The 14,960-nt window shown below is 42.2% G+C and overlaps 1 protein-coding gene across 1 annotated transcript; it reads right to left on the bottom strand.

Annotated features, from left to right (window-relative positions):
- Positions 1-1,225: 1,225 nt before the first annotated feature.
- Positions 1,226-10,274, bottom strand: LOC138665773 (olfactory receptor 5V1-like). Its single transcript, XM_069753605.1, has 2 exons — positions 9,543-10,274; positions 1,226-1,279 (listed from the first exon to the last, which is right to left on the bottom strand). The coding sequence occupies exons 1-2, from the start codon at positions 10,272-10,274 to the stop codon at positions 1,226-1,228; spliced, it is 786 nt and encodes a 261-aa protein (XP_069609706.1).
- Positions 10,275-14,960: the final 4,686 nt, after the last annotated feature.

The following is a 14,960-nucleotide window of genomic DNA, read 5'->3' as shown; positions in this document are numbered from 1 at the left end:
GAGTATGCAGCCACTATGTGGCCACAGAGTCAAGATTACAGGCGGGAGTGAAAGGGGCCCTGTGTCATGCAGCATGGAGCCCCTCTCTCTCCCTCCCGTAATCATGTGAATACCCCGCACCGCTCAGAGTGCAGGAGTTCAAAACGGGGGCGTGTCATGCAGGGTGAGACACTGGCCAATAAACACTTTACTCTCCAGACTGATGAGAGCGCTCACTAGCTGCAGTCTCTGTCCTCCTACATAGTGTGACCCAATGGTGAGTGTTCACCTGTAGTCAGGGGGCCTGGGCAGCACAGCACACAGAGGACAACAGTGGAAAGAGAGCAGGACTTAGAGTGTGTCTTCTGCTGCCTCCACTGTTCTACTGATTCCCCGCAGCATCTCCTCATAGAGAAGAGGTCGAGGGTGGAGGGCTCACTGCACAGGACGGGACGGCTGCAGCAGGGAGCTGATATCAGTCCTCTCTGCTCTGTGTCTCCATCCCACCACAGTGGATTCTGCAGCTCTCTCCACCTGATCTCTGAACTATGAGTCCGACCTTCTCCAGGGCTCATCTGACCACCTGATTTCATAGCTTAGTATGTGTGCATACAGTACAGACCAAAAGTTTGGACACACCTTCTCATTTAAAGATTTTTCTGTATTTTCATGACTATGAAAATTGTAAATTCGCACTGAAGGCATCAAAATTATGAACTAACACATGTGGAATTATATTCTTAACAAAAAAGTGTGAAACAACTGAAAATATGTCTTATATTCTAGGTTCTTCAAATAACAACCTTTTGCTTTGATGACTGCTTTGCACACTCTTGGCATGCTCTTGATGAGCTTCAAGAGGTAGTCTCCGGGAATGGTTTTCACTACACAGGTGTGCCCTGTCAGGTTTAATAAGTGGGATTTCTTACCTTATAAATCGGGTTGGGACCATCAGTTGTGTTGTGCAGAAGTCTGGTGGATACACAGCTGATAGTCCTACTGAATAGACTGTTATAATTTGTATTATGGCAAGAAAAAAGCAGCTAAGCAATGAAAAACGAGTTGCCATCATTACTTTTAGAAATGAAGGTCAGTCTGAAAAATTGGGAAAAAAATTTGATCATGGAATACTTGCTGATCACTGAGGATTTGACAACTGGGCCCCCCAGGAAATTCTGAGAACAGGGGTCTGCAGTCTTGTCCTGGATGGAGCAGGGTTGTGCATGCTCGGCCTCTGCTCTGTTCATTATGTATAGAGCTGCTGAGTGCTGTTCTCAGCTATTTCCATCAGTTCCATAGACTATGAATAGAGAAGATACCAGATGACACAGATAACAGACATTTAATATAATAAATACATGGTTGGGCTCTGCCGGCTCCAGCAGTTATCCCATAACCACGAGGAGGTGCTTTGCACACTTGCTGTCATGTGCCAACTAGAGCATCAGCTGCATCTGCAGTGATCTATTCACTGACATTGCTGACACTAGTTGTCACCTGAATGCAAGTTTAACCCCTTTCTGCCATTGGACGTAATATTCCGTCCATGTGGGGTGGGCCTTAATTCCCAAGGACGGAATATTACGTCCAGCGTGATCGGCCGCGCTCACGGGGGGAGCGCCGCCGATCGCGGCTGGGTGTCAGCTGCTTATCGCAGCTGAGATCCGGCACTATGTGCCAGGAGCGGTCACGGACCGCCCCCGGCACATTAACCCCCAGCACACCGCGATCAAAGATGATCGCGATGTGCCGGCGGTGCAGGGAAGCATCGCGCAGGGAGGGGGCTCCCTGCGTGCTTCCCTGAGACCCCCGCAGCAACGCGATGTGATCGCGTTGCTCCGGGGGTCTCCTACCTCCCTCCCTGCAGTAAGTCCCGGATCCAAGATGGCCGCGGATCCGGGTCCTGCAGGGAGGGAGGTGGCTTACCAAGTGCCTGCTCAGAGCAGGCACTTGGTAACGCTGCACTGCTCTCAGACAGATCGGTGATCTGTCAGAGTGCTGTGCAAACTGGCAGATCACCGATCTGTATTGTCCCCCCCTGGGACAAAGTAAAAAAGTTTAAAAAAAAATTTCCAAGTGTGTAAAAAAAAAAAAAATCCTAAATAATGGAAAAAAAAAAAATATTATTCCCATAAATACATTTCTTTATCTAAATAAAAAAAAAACAATAAAAGTACACATATTTAGTATCGCCGCATCCGTAACGACCCGACCTATAAAACTGGCCCACTAGTTAACCCCTTCAGTAAACACCGTAAGAAAAAAAAAAAACGAGGCAAAAAACAACGCTTTATTATCATACTGCCAAACAAAAAGTTGAATAGCACGCGATCAAAAAGACAGATATAAATAACCATGGTACCGCTGAAAGCGTCATCTTGTCCCGCAAAAAATGAGCTGCCATACAGCAACATCAGCAAAAAAATAAAAAAGTTATAGTCCTCAGAATAAAGCGATGCAAAAATAATTATTTTTTCTATAAAATAGTTTTTATCGTATAAAAGCGCCAAAACATAAAAAAAATGATATAAATGAGGTGTCGCTGTAATCATACTGAACCGAAGAATAAAACTGCTTTATCAATTTTACCAAACGCGGAACGGTATAAACGCCTCCCCCAAAAGAAATTCATGAATAGCTGGTTTTTGGTCATTCTGCCTTACAAAAATTGGAATAAAAAGCAATTAAAAAATGTCACGTGCCCGAAAATGTTACCAATAAAAACGTCAACTCGTCCCGCAAAAAACAAGACCTCACATGACTCTGTGGACTCAAATATGGAAAAATTATAGCTCTCAAAATGTGGTAACGCAAAAAATATTTTTTGCAATAAAAAGCGTCTTTCAGTGTGTGACGGCTGCCAATCATAAAAATCCGCTAAAAAACCCGCTATAAAAGTAAATGAAAAAAATGTATTTATTTCCATTTTCCCATTAGGGTTAGAGTTAGGGCTAGGGCTAGGGTTAGGGCTAGGGCTAGGGTTAGGGCTAGGGCTAGGGTTAGGGTTAAGGCTAGGGTTAGGGCTAGGGTTAGGGCTAGGGTTAGGGCTAGGGCTAGGATTAGGCTAGGGTTAGGGTTAGGCCTAGGGTTAGGGCTAGGGCTAGGGTTGGGACTAGGGTTAGGGCTAGGGTTAGGGTTAGGGTTAAGGCTACAGTTAGGGTTGGGGCTAAAGTTAGGGTTAGGGTTTGGATTACATTTACGGTTGGGAATAGGGTTGGGATTAGGGTTAGGGGTGTGTCTGGGTTAGAGGTGTGGTTAGGGTTACCGTTGGGATTAGGGTTAGGGATGTGTTTGGATTAGGGTTTCAGTTATAATTGGGGGTTTCCACTGTTTAGGCACATCAGGGGGATCTCCAAACGCGACATGGCGACCGATCTCAATTCCATCCAATTCTGCATTGAAAAAGTAAAACAGTGCTCCTTCCCTTCCGAGCTCTCCCGTGTGCCCAAAATACTTGGGGGCTCAAAGTTCTCACAACACATCTAGATAAGTTCGTGGGGGGGTCTAGTTTCCAATATGGGGTCACTTGTGGGGGTTTCTACTGTTTAGGTATATTAGGGGCTCTGCAAACGCAATGTGACGCCTGCAGACCATTCCATCCAAGTCTGCATTCCAAATGGCGCTCCTTCCCTTCCGAGCCCTCCCATGCGCCCAAAAGCTGGTTCCCCCCACATATGGGGTATCAGCGCACTCAGGACAAATTGGACAACAACTTTTGGGGTCCAATTTCTCCTTTTACCCTCGAGAAAATACAAAACTGGGGGCTAAAAAATAATTTTGAGGGGAAATTTTTTTTTTTTATTTTCACGGCTCTGCGTTATAAACTGTAGTGAAATACTTGGGGGCTCAAAGTTCTCACAACACATCTAGATAAGTTCCTTTGGGGGTCTAGTTTCCAATATGGGGTCACTTGTGGGGGGTTTCTACTGTTTAGGTACATTAGGGGCTCTGCAAACACAATGTGACGCCTGCAGACCATTCCATCTAAGTCTGTATTCCAAATGGCGCTCCTTCCCTTCCGAGCCCTCCCATGCGCCCAAACGCTGGTTCTCCCCCACATATAGGGTATCAGCGCACTCAGGACAAATTGCACAACAACTTTTGGGGTCCAATTTCTCCTGTTACCCTCAGGAAAATACAAAACTGGGGGCTAAAAATTTATTTTTGTGGGAAAAAAATTTTGTTTTATTTTTACGGCTCTGCATTATAAACTTCTGTGAAGCTCTTATTGGGTCAAAGTGCTCACCACACATCTAGATAAGTTCCTTAGGGGGTCTACTTTTCAAAATGGTGTCACTTGTGGGGAGTTTCAATGTTTAGGTACATCAGTGGCTCTCCAAACGCAACATGGCGTCCCATCTCAATTCCTGTCAATTTTGCATTGAAATGTCAAACGGCGCTCCTTCCCTTCCGAGCTCTCCCATGCACCCAAACAATGGTTTACCCCCACATATGGGGTATCAGAGTACTCAGGACAAATTGTGCCACAACTTTTGTGGTCCAATTTCTTCTCTTACTATTGGGAAAATAAAAAAGTGGGGGCGAAAATATAATTTTTGTGAAAAAAAAATGATTTTTTATTTTTACGGTTCTGCATTATAAACTTCTGTGAAGCACTTGGTGGGTCAAAGTGCTCACCACACCTCTAGATAAGTTCCTTAGGGGGTCTACTTTCCAAAATGGTGTCACTTGTGGGGGGTTTCAATGTTTAGGCACATCAGTGGCTCTCCAAACGCAACATGGCGTCCCATCTCAATTCCAGTCAATTTTGCATTGAAAAGTCAAATGGCGCTCCTTCCCTTCCGAGCTCTGCCATGCGCCCAAACTGTGGTTAACCCCCACATATGGGGTATCAGCGTACTCAGGACAAATTGTACAACAACGTTTGGGGTCCATTTTCTCCTGTAACCCTTGGTAAAATAAAACAAATTGGAGCTGAAGTAAATTTTTTGTGAAAAAAAGTTAAATGTTAATTTTTATTTAAACATTCCAAAAATTCCTGTGAAGCACCTGAAGGGTTAATAAACTTCTTGAATGTGGTTTTGAGAACCTTGAGGGGTGCAGTTTTTAGAATGGTGTCACACTTGGGTATTTTCTATCATATAGACCCCTCAAAATGACTTCAAATGAGATGTGGTCCCTAAAATAAAATGGTGTTGTAAAAATGAGAAATTGCTGGTCAACTTTTAACCCTTATAACTCCCTAAAAAAAAAAATTTTGGTTCCAAAATTGTGCTGATGTAAAGTAGACATGTGGGAAATGTTACGTATTAAGTATTTTGTGTGACATATCTCTGTGATTTAATTGCATAAAAATTCAAAGTTGGAAAATTGCAAAATTTTCAAAATTTTCGCCAAATTTCCGTTTTTTTCACAAATAAACGCAGGTAATATCAAAGAAATTTTACCACTATCATGAAGTACAATATGTCACGAGAAAACAATGTCAGAATCACCGGGATCCGTTGAAGCGTTCCAGAGTTATAACCTCATAAAGGGACAGTGGTCAGAATTGTAAAAATTGGCCCGGTCCATAACGTGCAAACCACCCTTGGGGGTAAAGGGGTTAACTGCAATGTAACCAGCAGAAGCGAATGTTAATGGAGATATATATATATATATATATATGTATATATATATATATATATCTATATACACTGTATATAGATATATATATAGATATGTATTTACACAGTGGGCAAAAAAGTATTTAATCAGACACCAATCGTGCAAATTCTCCCACTTAAAAAGTTGAGAGAGGACTGTAATTGACATTACAGATAGACCACAACTATGACAGTCAAAATGAGAAAACAAATCCAGAAAATCACCTTGTCCGATTTGGCAATATGTTGTGAATTCTGTGGCAGAGCTCCCTCCTGTGGTCACAAGTGGTACTTCGGCTGGTTCTCTCTGTGAGCTTCCGTTGGTGGAGGAAAGTGGTACTGCGGCTTCTGAGTTTCCTTCCTCAGGTGATATGGTGAAGTCGTTGGGTGCTGCTCTATTTAACTCCACCTAGTGCTTTGATCCTGGCCTCCAGTCAATGTTCTAGTATTGGACCTGTTTCCTCCTGGATCGTTCCTGTGGCCTGCTGCTCTGCATAGCTAAGTTCCTCTTTGCTATTTGTTTGCTGTTTTTTTCTGTCCAGCTTGTCAATTTGTTTTTTACTGCTTGCTGGAAGCTCTGGGACGCAGAGGGTGTACCTCCGTGCCGTTAGGTCGGTATGGAGGGTCTTTTTACCCCCTTTGCATGGTGTTTGTAGGGTTTTGTGTTGACCGCAAAGTTACCTTTCCTATCCTCGCTCTGTTCAGAAAGTTGGGCCTCACTTTGCTAAATCTATTTCATCTCTACGTTTGTCTTTTCATCTTAACTCACAGTCATTATATGTGGGGGCTGCCTTTTCCTTTGGGGTATTTCTCTGAGGCAAGGTAGGCTTATTTTCTATCTTCAGGCTAGCTAGTTTCTCAGGCCGTGCCGAGTTGCATAGGGAGCGTTAGGCGCAATCCACGGCTGCCTTTAGTGTGGTTTGAGAGGATTAGGGATTGCGGTCAACAGAGTTCCCACGTCTCAGAGCTCGTTCTTGTTTTTTGGGTTATTGCCAGGTCACTGTATGTGCGCTGACCTCTATGTCCATTGTGGTACTGAATTACCTTTCACAACAGCAATATTTATTTTGCAAATTATGGTGGAAAATAAGTATTTGGTCATTAACAAAAGTTCATCTCAATATTTTGTTATATATCATTTGTTGGCAATGACAGTGGTCAAAAGTTTTCTGTAAGTCTTCACAAGGTTGGCACACACTGATGGTGGTATGTTGGCCCATTCCTCCATATAGATCTCCTCTAGAGCAGTGATGTTTTGGGCCTGTCGCTGGGCAACACGGACTTTCAACTCCCTACAAAGGTTTTCTATGGGGTTGAGATCTGGAGACTGGCTAGGCCACTCCAGGACCTTCATATGCTTCTTACAAAGCCACTCCTTCCTTGCCCTGGCAGTTTGCCTGGGATCATTATCATGCTGAAAGAACCATCCACGTTTCATCTTCAATGCCCTTGCTGATGGAAGGAGGTTTGCACTCAAAATCTCTCGATACATGGTCCCATTCATTCTTTCATGTACACGGATCAGTCGTCCTGGTCCCTTTGCAGAGAAACAGCCCCAAATCATGATATTGCCACCCCCATGTTTCACAGTAGGTATGGTATTCCTTGGATGGAGCTCAGCATTCTGTCTCCTCCAAACATGACAAATTTTGTCTCTACCAATCAGTTCTACTTTTGTTTCATCAGACCATATGACATTCTCCCAATACTCTTATGGATATTCTAAGTGCTCTCTAGCAAACTTCAGATGGGGCCAGACATGTACTGGTTTAAGCAGAGGGACATGTCTGGAACTGCAGGATCTAAGTCCCAGATCAAGGGAGAATATCAGTGGTCTTGTATGTCTTCCATTTTCTTATTATTGCTCCCACAGTTGATTTCATCACACCAAGCTGCTTGCCTATTGCAGATTCAGTCTTCCCAGCCTGGTGCAGGGCTATAATTTTGTTTCTGGTGTCCTTCAACAGCTCTTTGGTTTTCACCATAGTGGAATTTGGAGTGTGACTGTTTGAGGTTGTGGACAGGTATCTTTTATACTGATAACAAGTTCAAACAGGTGTCATTACTACAGGTAATGAGTGGAAGACAGAAGAGCCTCTTAAAGAAGAAGTTACAGGTCTGTTAGAGCCAGGAATCTTGCATGTTTTTATGGGACCAAATACTTATTTTCCACCATAATTTGCAAAAGAAATCTTGCCAAATCAGACAAGGTGATTTTCTGGATTTGTTTTCTCATTTTGACTCTCATAGTTGTGGTCTACCTAAATGTCAATTACAGGCCTCTCTCATATTTTTAAGTGGGAGAACTTGCACAAATGGTGGCCGACTAAATACTTTTTTTCCCCCACTGTAAGTACCGAGAGACAAGGTCACAGATGTATGGAGGAGAGAAGTTGCGGATGGCTTTGCATGACATGGTTAGGGTTTTGAGCTACAGTGCCTGGGTAATGGGGAACCAGTGAAGGGATTGACAGAGAGGATGGGACAGTGGATAGGTGGATTAGTCGGTCAGCAAAATTTCAGACAGATTGGAAGGGTGCGAGACTGTTAGAAGGCAGGCCTACCTATGATCCAAATTACAGGCCTCTCTCATCTTTTTAAGTGTGAGAACTTGCAGAATTGGTGGCTAACTAAATACATTTTCCCCACTGTATATGGCATATCACTCATTTCAATGGCAGCAGGATGTTACCTCTGATAGCGACACCATCTGTTTGAGTTACTGTTGTACACAGTACATTCTGTAACATCACAAATGACTAAGATATTTTTGTGACTATATTTTTATTTTGAAAAAATTTGCTAGTAGATTGTGTACTTAAATGGGTTGTTGTTTACTATCAAGTTACCTGTCTTGTTTCTATGGTGAATTAATTTTGATATCATTAAGGCTATGATTACATTAAAGAGATTGAAATGGGTTGACTACAGTTCTAGGAGACCTTAGAGTGTTATACACATTTTTTTCAGAGTAATTGGAGTAGCTGAAATTTGTGCCAAATTGTTTCACCACAAATAACATTTTTGGGAAAAATTTGGCCAACTGCGAATTTGAATTTCAATAGATTCGATCATTTCTAGTGGTCTCCCGAACAATGATTTAATTTAGATTTCTCTTTTGTTACTTAACTTTGCATTTTATTCAATTGATAAAAAAATCTAACACTTCTAAATTTGAAAGTATTCTTACCTTGCATTATTTTTTCCACACCCATCTAAAACTTTTGCAAAGTGCTGAATGTGAATTTTATTGTTAATGTAGGATCAGTATAGATTTTAGCGATCCCTTTTAATAATATGGGATGATTTGTAGCCACATAAAAATTTACATTAAATCCCTTTTATTTTATTGCCTTATAACATTATATTAACATAGTTTAATTTATAAAATTTACTTTGCAGTTTACATGGCAACAAGAGAAAACACAAAAATTGAGCTTAGATTAAGTTGGTATACATGCAGCACATAAATTCATGTTCACATTGGCCATAAAGCATACCTTTTTTTCTTTTAGGTGTTTTATGGCAACAATAATGCAGTAAATAGATGAAAGACTTTGCAGGTCCTTGGATAGATAGATAGATAGATAGATAGATAGATAGATAGATAGATAGATAGATAGATAGATAGATAGATAGATATTTAGGTGTGTTACTTTACTTTTAGTTTATTGTCATGTAATCATTGAAGAGAAACTGATATCTAAGAAAATTTTAGTTTTTCAAAATATGGCACATATTTAAACATGGTCACTAGAAATGTCTTTGCATTACATACTTTTTAAAATATTTTTGAAATGCTCCTTGAATGTCTTTATTTCTCAAACTGTAAATTAGGGGGTTTAAGAGAGGTGTAACACTTGTGTAGAGCATAGACAAAATCCATTCCTTATCGGCAAGCGCCTTAGATTTGGGTCGGAAATACATAATACTGCCACTTCCATAAAATAGCATTACCACAATGAGATGTGACACACATGTTGACAAGCCCTTCATTCTCCCACATCCTTTTGGAATACTGAGGACTGAAATCAAAATTTGTACGTAAGATCCAAATATCATTAAGAAGCAGCCAAGCATTAGAAAGCCCCCCAATGCAAAAACAGTAGCCTCATTTGGAAGTGTATCAATGCAGGAAATCTTTAGCAAAGGTGGAATATCACAAAAATAATGATTGAGAACATTGGAACCACAAAGAGGCAATCTAAAAGTGTTAGCAGTATGAATTGCTCCATAAACGCTCCCAATCACCCACGTCCCAGAAACCGTGTGAAAGCAAACTTCTTTACTCATGATGACTGAATATCTCAATGGATTACATATAGCAACGTATCGATCATAAGCCATTGTGGCCAGTAAGGAAGACTCAGAGGCTGCTAACGAGAGAAAAACAAAAAGCTGGACAATACATGCAGGTAGGGAAATAGCTAATTGTTCTACTATTAAATTGACAAGCATTTGGGGTAGTGTTGTAGAGGTATAGCAGATGTCTAAAAATGCCAAATTTCTAAGCAAGAAGTACATTGGTGTCTGAAGATTTTGATCCATTTTTGTGAGGACAATTATAAGAATATTACCTATCACTGTGGCAAGGTATATCATTAAGAATAAAGCAAAGTACAAGTTCTTAAATTTCATGCCGGCAAAGGCGTAGAGGTAGAACACTTTTATATCTGTGCCGTTCCTCATGAATGTTAGTTTTTTAGGCATATGAATGATTTGTTAAAGTCATCTCACAGTGTATATCCATCATTCCCCTAGTTTTAAGTCATTGGAACTGACTTAATATTAAACATGTTCAAGTGATAAATGCATGGTCTATACGAAGGAAACATATCTCATATAATAAATCAAATATTTCACATCTTAGACAACCAAATATATCAATACATTTTTAAGGAAATATATCTTGCACTTTCTCCATTCCTAAGAGGGCTTTAAATTGATCTTATTGCTCACACCATATTTTAACCCCTTAGTGACGGAGCCAAATTGTTGAAATCTGACCAGTGTCACTTTATGTGGTAATAACTCTGCAACGCTTCAACAAATCCCAGTGATTTTGAGACTGTTTTTTCGTGACATATTATACTTTATGATAATGGTAAATTTAGGTCAATATGTTTTGTGTTTATTTATAAAAAATATCATAAATTTGAGAAAAATGTTAAAAAATTAGCAATTTTCAAAATTTGAATGATTATCCCTTTAATCCAGATGGTCATACCACAGCAAACCATTAATAAATAACATTTCCCACATGTCGGCTTTACATTAGCACTGTTTGTAAAATGTTATTTTATTTTGTTAGCATTTTAGGAGGTTTAAAATGTAGCAGCAATTTTTAATTTTTTCAACGGAATTTACTAAATTTATTTTTTATGGACTTATCCATGTTTGAAGTGACTTTAGGGGTCTCATATATTGGGAAACCCCCAAACATGATACCATTTTAAAAACAGCACCCCCTGACATATCGAAAACTGCTGTCAGGTAGTTTATTAACCCTACAGGTGCTTTACAGGAATTAATGCAAAGTGGTATGACAGAAATGAAAATGTGCATTTTTACCATCTAAATGCCTCTAACTTCTGACCAGAATACTACAGCCGTCAGACTCTAAGGCCGCTATTTGGTCATGAATTGCCATGGCAAACATCAGGACCACACAATCATGATCTGAGGGCACCAATTTGGATAAAGAGGAAGCCCCCACACTCAGTTAACCATATATAATGATGAAGTCACTATTGACAGCACCATCTAAGGGGTTAAACAGATTTGGATGGTGCAAACACTGATCGTAGCTGATGCAGAAAGTTGTCAGCTATAGTGCACAACCGACAGATGCTGGATTGTTACCTGTATGCGGAGGCTATTCTCTTATATGTCAGGTCAGTTAAAAGACGTATTGGCTGTCATTAAGGGGTTAAAATCTCAAAATGAATGTGGTTACATTCAAGTATCAGCATGGAAAGCGATAGGACTGATGCCTCTACTTATATGTGCTTTACCCGTGACAATTGAATACTCCAAATCTCCTAGTTCTTTTCTCAAGAGATTTGACAACCTTGTACTACTAATGTACAGTATTATGGATAGAAATAGAAGGTGTTATTGAAATCATTTTACCTTTCTGTTAAAACTAAAATACAGAAAGAGCTAGAAAATGTAATACCTCTATCTTAGGACTAATTGAAAAAGTGCAGCTACTGATTAATAATAATGATAATAATAATCTTTATTTATATAGCGCCAACATATTCCGTAGCGCTTTACAGTTTAACAGTTTCAAACACAACAGTCATAGGTAACAACGTTAACAATACAATAAAGCAAAATAAGACGACCCTGCTCGTGAGAGCTTACAATCTACAATGAGGTGGGGGAGATACAAAGTACAGGTGTGTATTTACAATGATGTATTTACAATGATGGTCCAGCCATCTTCAGGGGGTGGGGGGTAGATGGAGATAGTGAATGGGGTACACACACAAACTTTGATGACTTTGATTAGTTAACATGGTAGACCACTCTGAACAAATGTGTTTTGAGCGAGCACCTAAAACTATGCAAGTTGTGGATGGTCCTAATATCAGGGGGTAGAGCATTCCAGAGGATTGGCGCAGCGCGGGAGAAGTCTTGGAGTCGGGAGTGGGAGGTACGGATTAGTGCAGAGGTTACCCGAAAGTCATTTGCAGAGCGCAGCGGTCGGCTAGGCTGATAGACCGAAATGAGGGAGGAGATGTATGGGGGTGCCGCACTGTGGAGAGCTTTGTCGGTGAGAACAAGTACTTTGAATTGGATCCTGTAATGAATGGGCAGCCAGTGTAATGACTGGCGAAGAGCGGATGCATCTGAGTAACGATTAGCCAGATGGACAACCCTGGCTGCCGCATTAAGGATGGACTGGAGAGGGGAAATTCGAGTGAGGGGGAGGCCTATTAATAGAGCGTTGCAGTAGTCCAGGCGGGAGTGGATCAGGGCGACAGTGAGGGTCTTTGTTGTCTCCATGGTGAGAAAAGGATGGATTCTAGAGATGTTCTTTAGGTGTAAGTGGCACGAGCAGGCAAGAGATTGTATGTGGGAGGTGAAAGAGAGATTGGAGTCAAACATAACACCCAGACAGCGTGCCTGCTGCCGGGGTGTTATTATGGTGCCACCCACGGAGAGGGAAATGTCAGATTTAGGGAGGTTAGTAGAAGGCGGGAGCAGAAGAAGATCAGTTTTGGAGAGGTTGAGTTTCAGATAGAGAGCGTCCATGATGTTGGAGACTGCAGACAGACAATCAGTGGCGTTCTGTAGTACAGCGGGGGTAATGTCAGGGGATGACGTGTATAGTTGTGTGTCATCAGCATAAAGATGGTACTGAAAGCCAAATCTGCTGATGGTCTGTCCAATTGGGGCTGTGTAGAGGGAGAAGAGAAAGGGACCAAGGACTGAGCCCTGAGGTACCCCAACAGTGAGAGGAAGAGGAGATGAAGTGGAGCCAGAGAACAGAACACTGAAGGAGCGGTCAGAAAGGTAGGAGGAGAACCAGGAGAGAGCAGTGTCCGTAATGCCTAGTGACTGGAGCCTAGAAAGTAGGAGAGGGTGGTCAACAGTGTCGAAAGCTGCAGAAAGGTCGAGGAGAATGAGCAGAGAGTGGTCACCGTTACATTTTGCTGTCAGAAGGTCATTGGTCACCTTGATGAGTGCAGTTTCTGTCGAATGTAGAGGGTGGAAACCAGACTGTGAATGGTCTGGGAGGGAATGAGTGGAGAGGTAACGGGTAAGGCGGGAGTAGATCAGGTGCTCCAAGAGTTTTGAGATGAAGGGGAGATTGGAGACCGGTCTGTAGTTGTTTGTGCAGGATGGGTCGAGGGTAGGTCTTTTTAGTAATGGAGTAATGATAGAGTGTTTGAAGGAGGAGGGGAAAATGCCAGAGGAGAGGGAGAGATTAAAGATTGTAGTTAGGTGAGTTGTGACGACTGGAGAGAGAGACTGGAGGAGGTGTGAAGGAATGTGGTCGGTGGTGCATGTAGTTGGACGAGAAGAGGAGAGGAGCTTGAAGACTTCCTCTTCTGTGATGGGATCGAATGTGGAAAGTGAGCCAGGGGAGATGCAGGGAGGGATGGGAGTCATTGCACTTGGTGTCTGGGAGCGGATTTCCTGACGGATATTGTCTATTTTCTCTACAAAGTGGGAAGCCAGGTCATCAGCACAAATGTCTGTGATAGGGTCTTGTGCTTTTGGCCTGAGGAGGGAGTGAAAGGTGTTAAAAAGTTTCTTGGGGTTGCTGGATAGTGAAGAGATCAGGGTGGTGTAGTAGGTCTGTTTGGCGAGGTGAAGGGCAGAGTTATAGGTCCTTAACATAAATTTGAAGTGTATGAAGTCTTCTGGTGTGTGAGTTTTCCTCGATAAGCGTTCAGCACTCCTAGAGCATTGCTGGAGAAATCGGGTTTGCGATGTGAGCCAGGGCTGTTTCACTCTGTGTTTGGAGGTTCTGAGGGTGAGGGGAGCTACTTGGTCAAAGGTGCTTCTAAGAGTGTCATTGTAATGATGTACAGCCAGATCCGGACAGGAAAAAGAAGAGATTGGGGACAATGATGAGTGTAAGGAGTCTGAAAGTGTATGAGGGTTAATGGCATGTAGATTTCTGAATGTGTGGTAGGTAGGAGAGTGCTGGGGTGGGCGAGGAATTGTGAGTGTGAAGGATAGAATATTGTGGTCAGAGAGGGGAAGCGGTGAGTTATCTAGGTAGGAGATTGAACAGAGTCGGGCAAAGACCAGGTCCAGGGTGTTACCATCTTTGTGTGTTTCAGAGGTTGAGTGCTGTGAGAGGCCTAGAGAAGTGGTTAGTGATAGAAGCTGGGATGCAGATGTGGAAGTGGGGCTGTTAATGGGGATGTCTCCCAGGATAAGGGTTGGGAGTTCTGAGGACATGAAGTGCGGCAGCCAGGCAGAGAAATGGTCCAGGAAGTGTGTGGGTGAGCCTGGGGGCAGGTATATGACCGCTACTCTGAGGGAGAGGGGACGGAAGAGCCTGATGGTGTGTACCTCAAAAGAAGGGAATGAGAGTGATGGAACTGGGGGTATAATCTGGATTGTGCATTGTGGGGACAAGAGTATGCAGACTCCACCACCAGTTCTGTTTGTGGGTCTCGGGGAATGTGAGAATTGTAAGCCACCATGGGAAATGGCAGCAGGGGAGACAGTGTCAGAGTCCTGGATCCAGGTTTCAGTGAGGGCCAACAGATTCAGAGAGTTGTTCACAGAGTAGTTGTGCAGGAAAGGAAGCTTGTTACATACAGAATGTGGACTCCAAAGGGCACAATTGAAAGAGAGAGATGAGGAAGTGCAAGTATTATTAATAAGGTTAGTATGGTTTTGGTA

The sequence above is a fragment of the Ranitomeya imitator genome, chromosome 1 (genome assembly GCF_032444005.1).
Source record: "Ranitomeya imitator isolate aRanImi1 chromosome 1, aRanImi1.pri, whole genome shotgun sequence".
In the NCBI taxonomy this organism is placed as follows: domain Eukaryota; kingdom Metazoa; phylum Chordata; class Amphibia; order Anura; family Dendrobatidae; genus Ranitomeya; species Ranitomeya imitator.
This window is presented reverse-complemented; position numbering and strand designations above follow the sequence as displayed.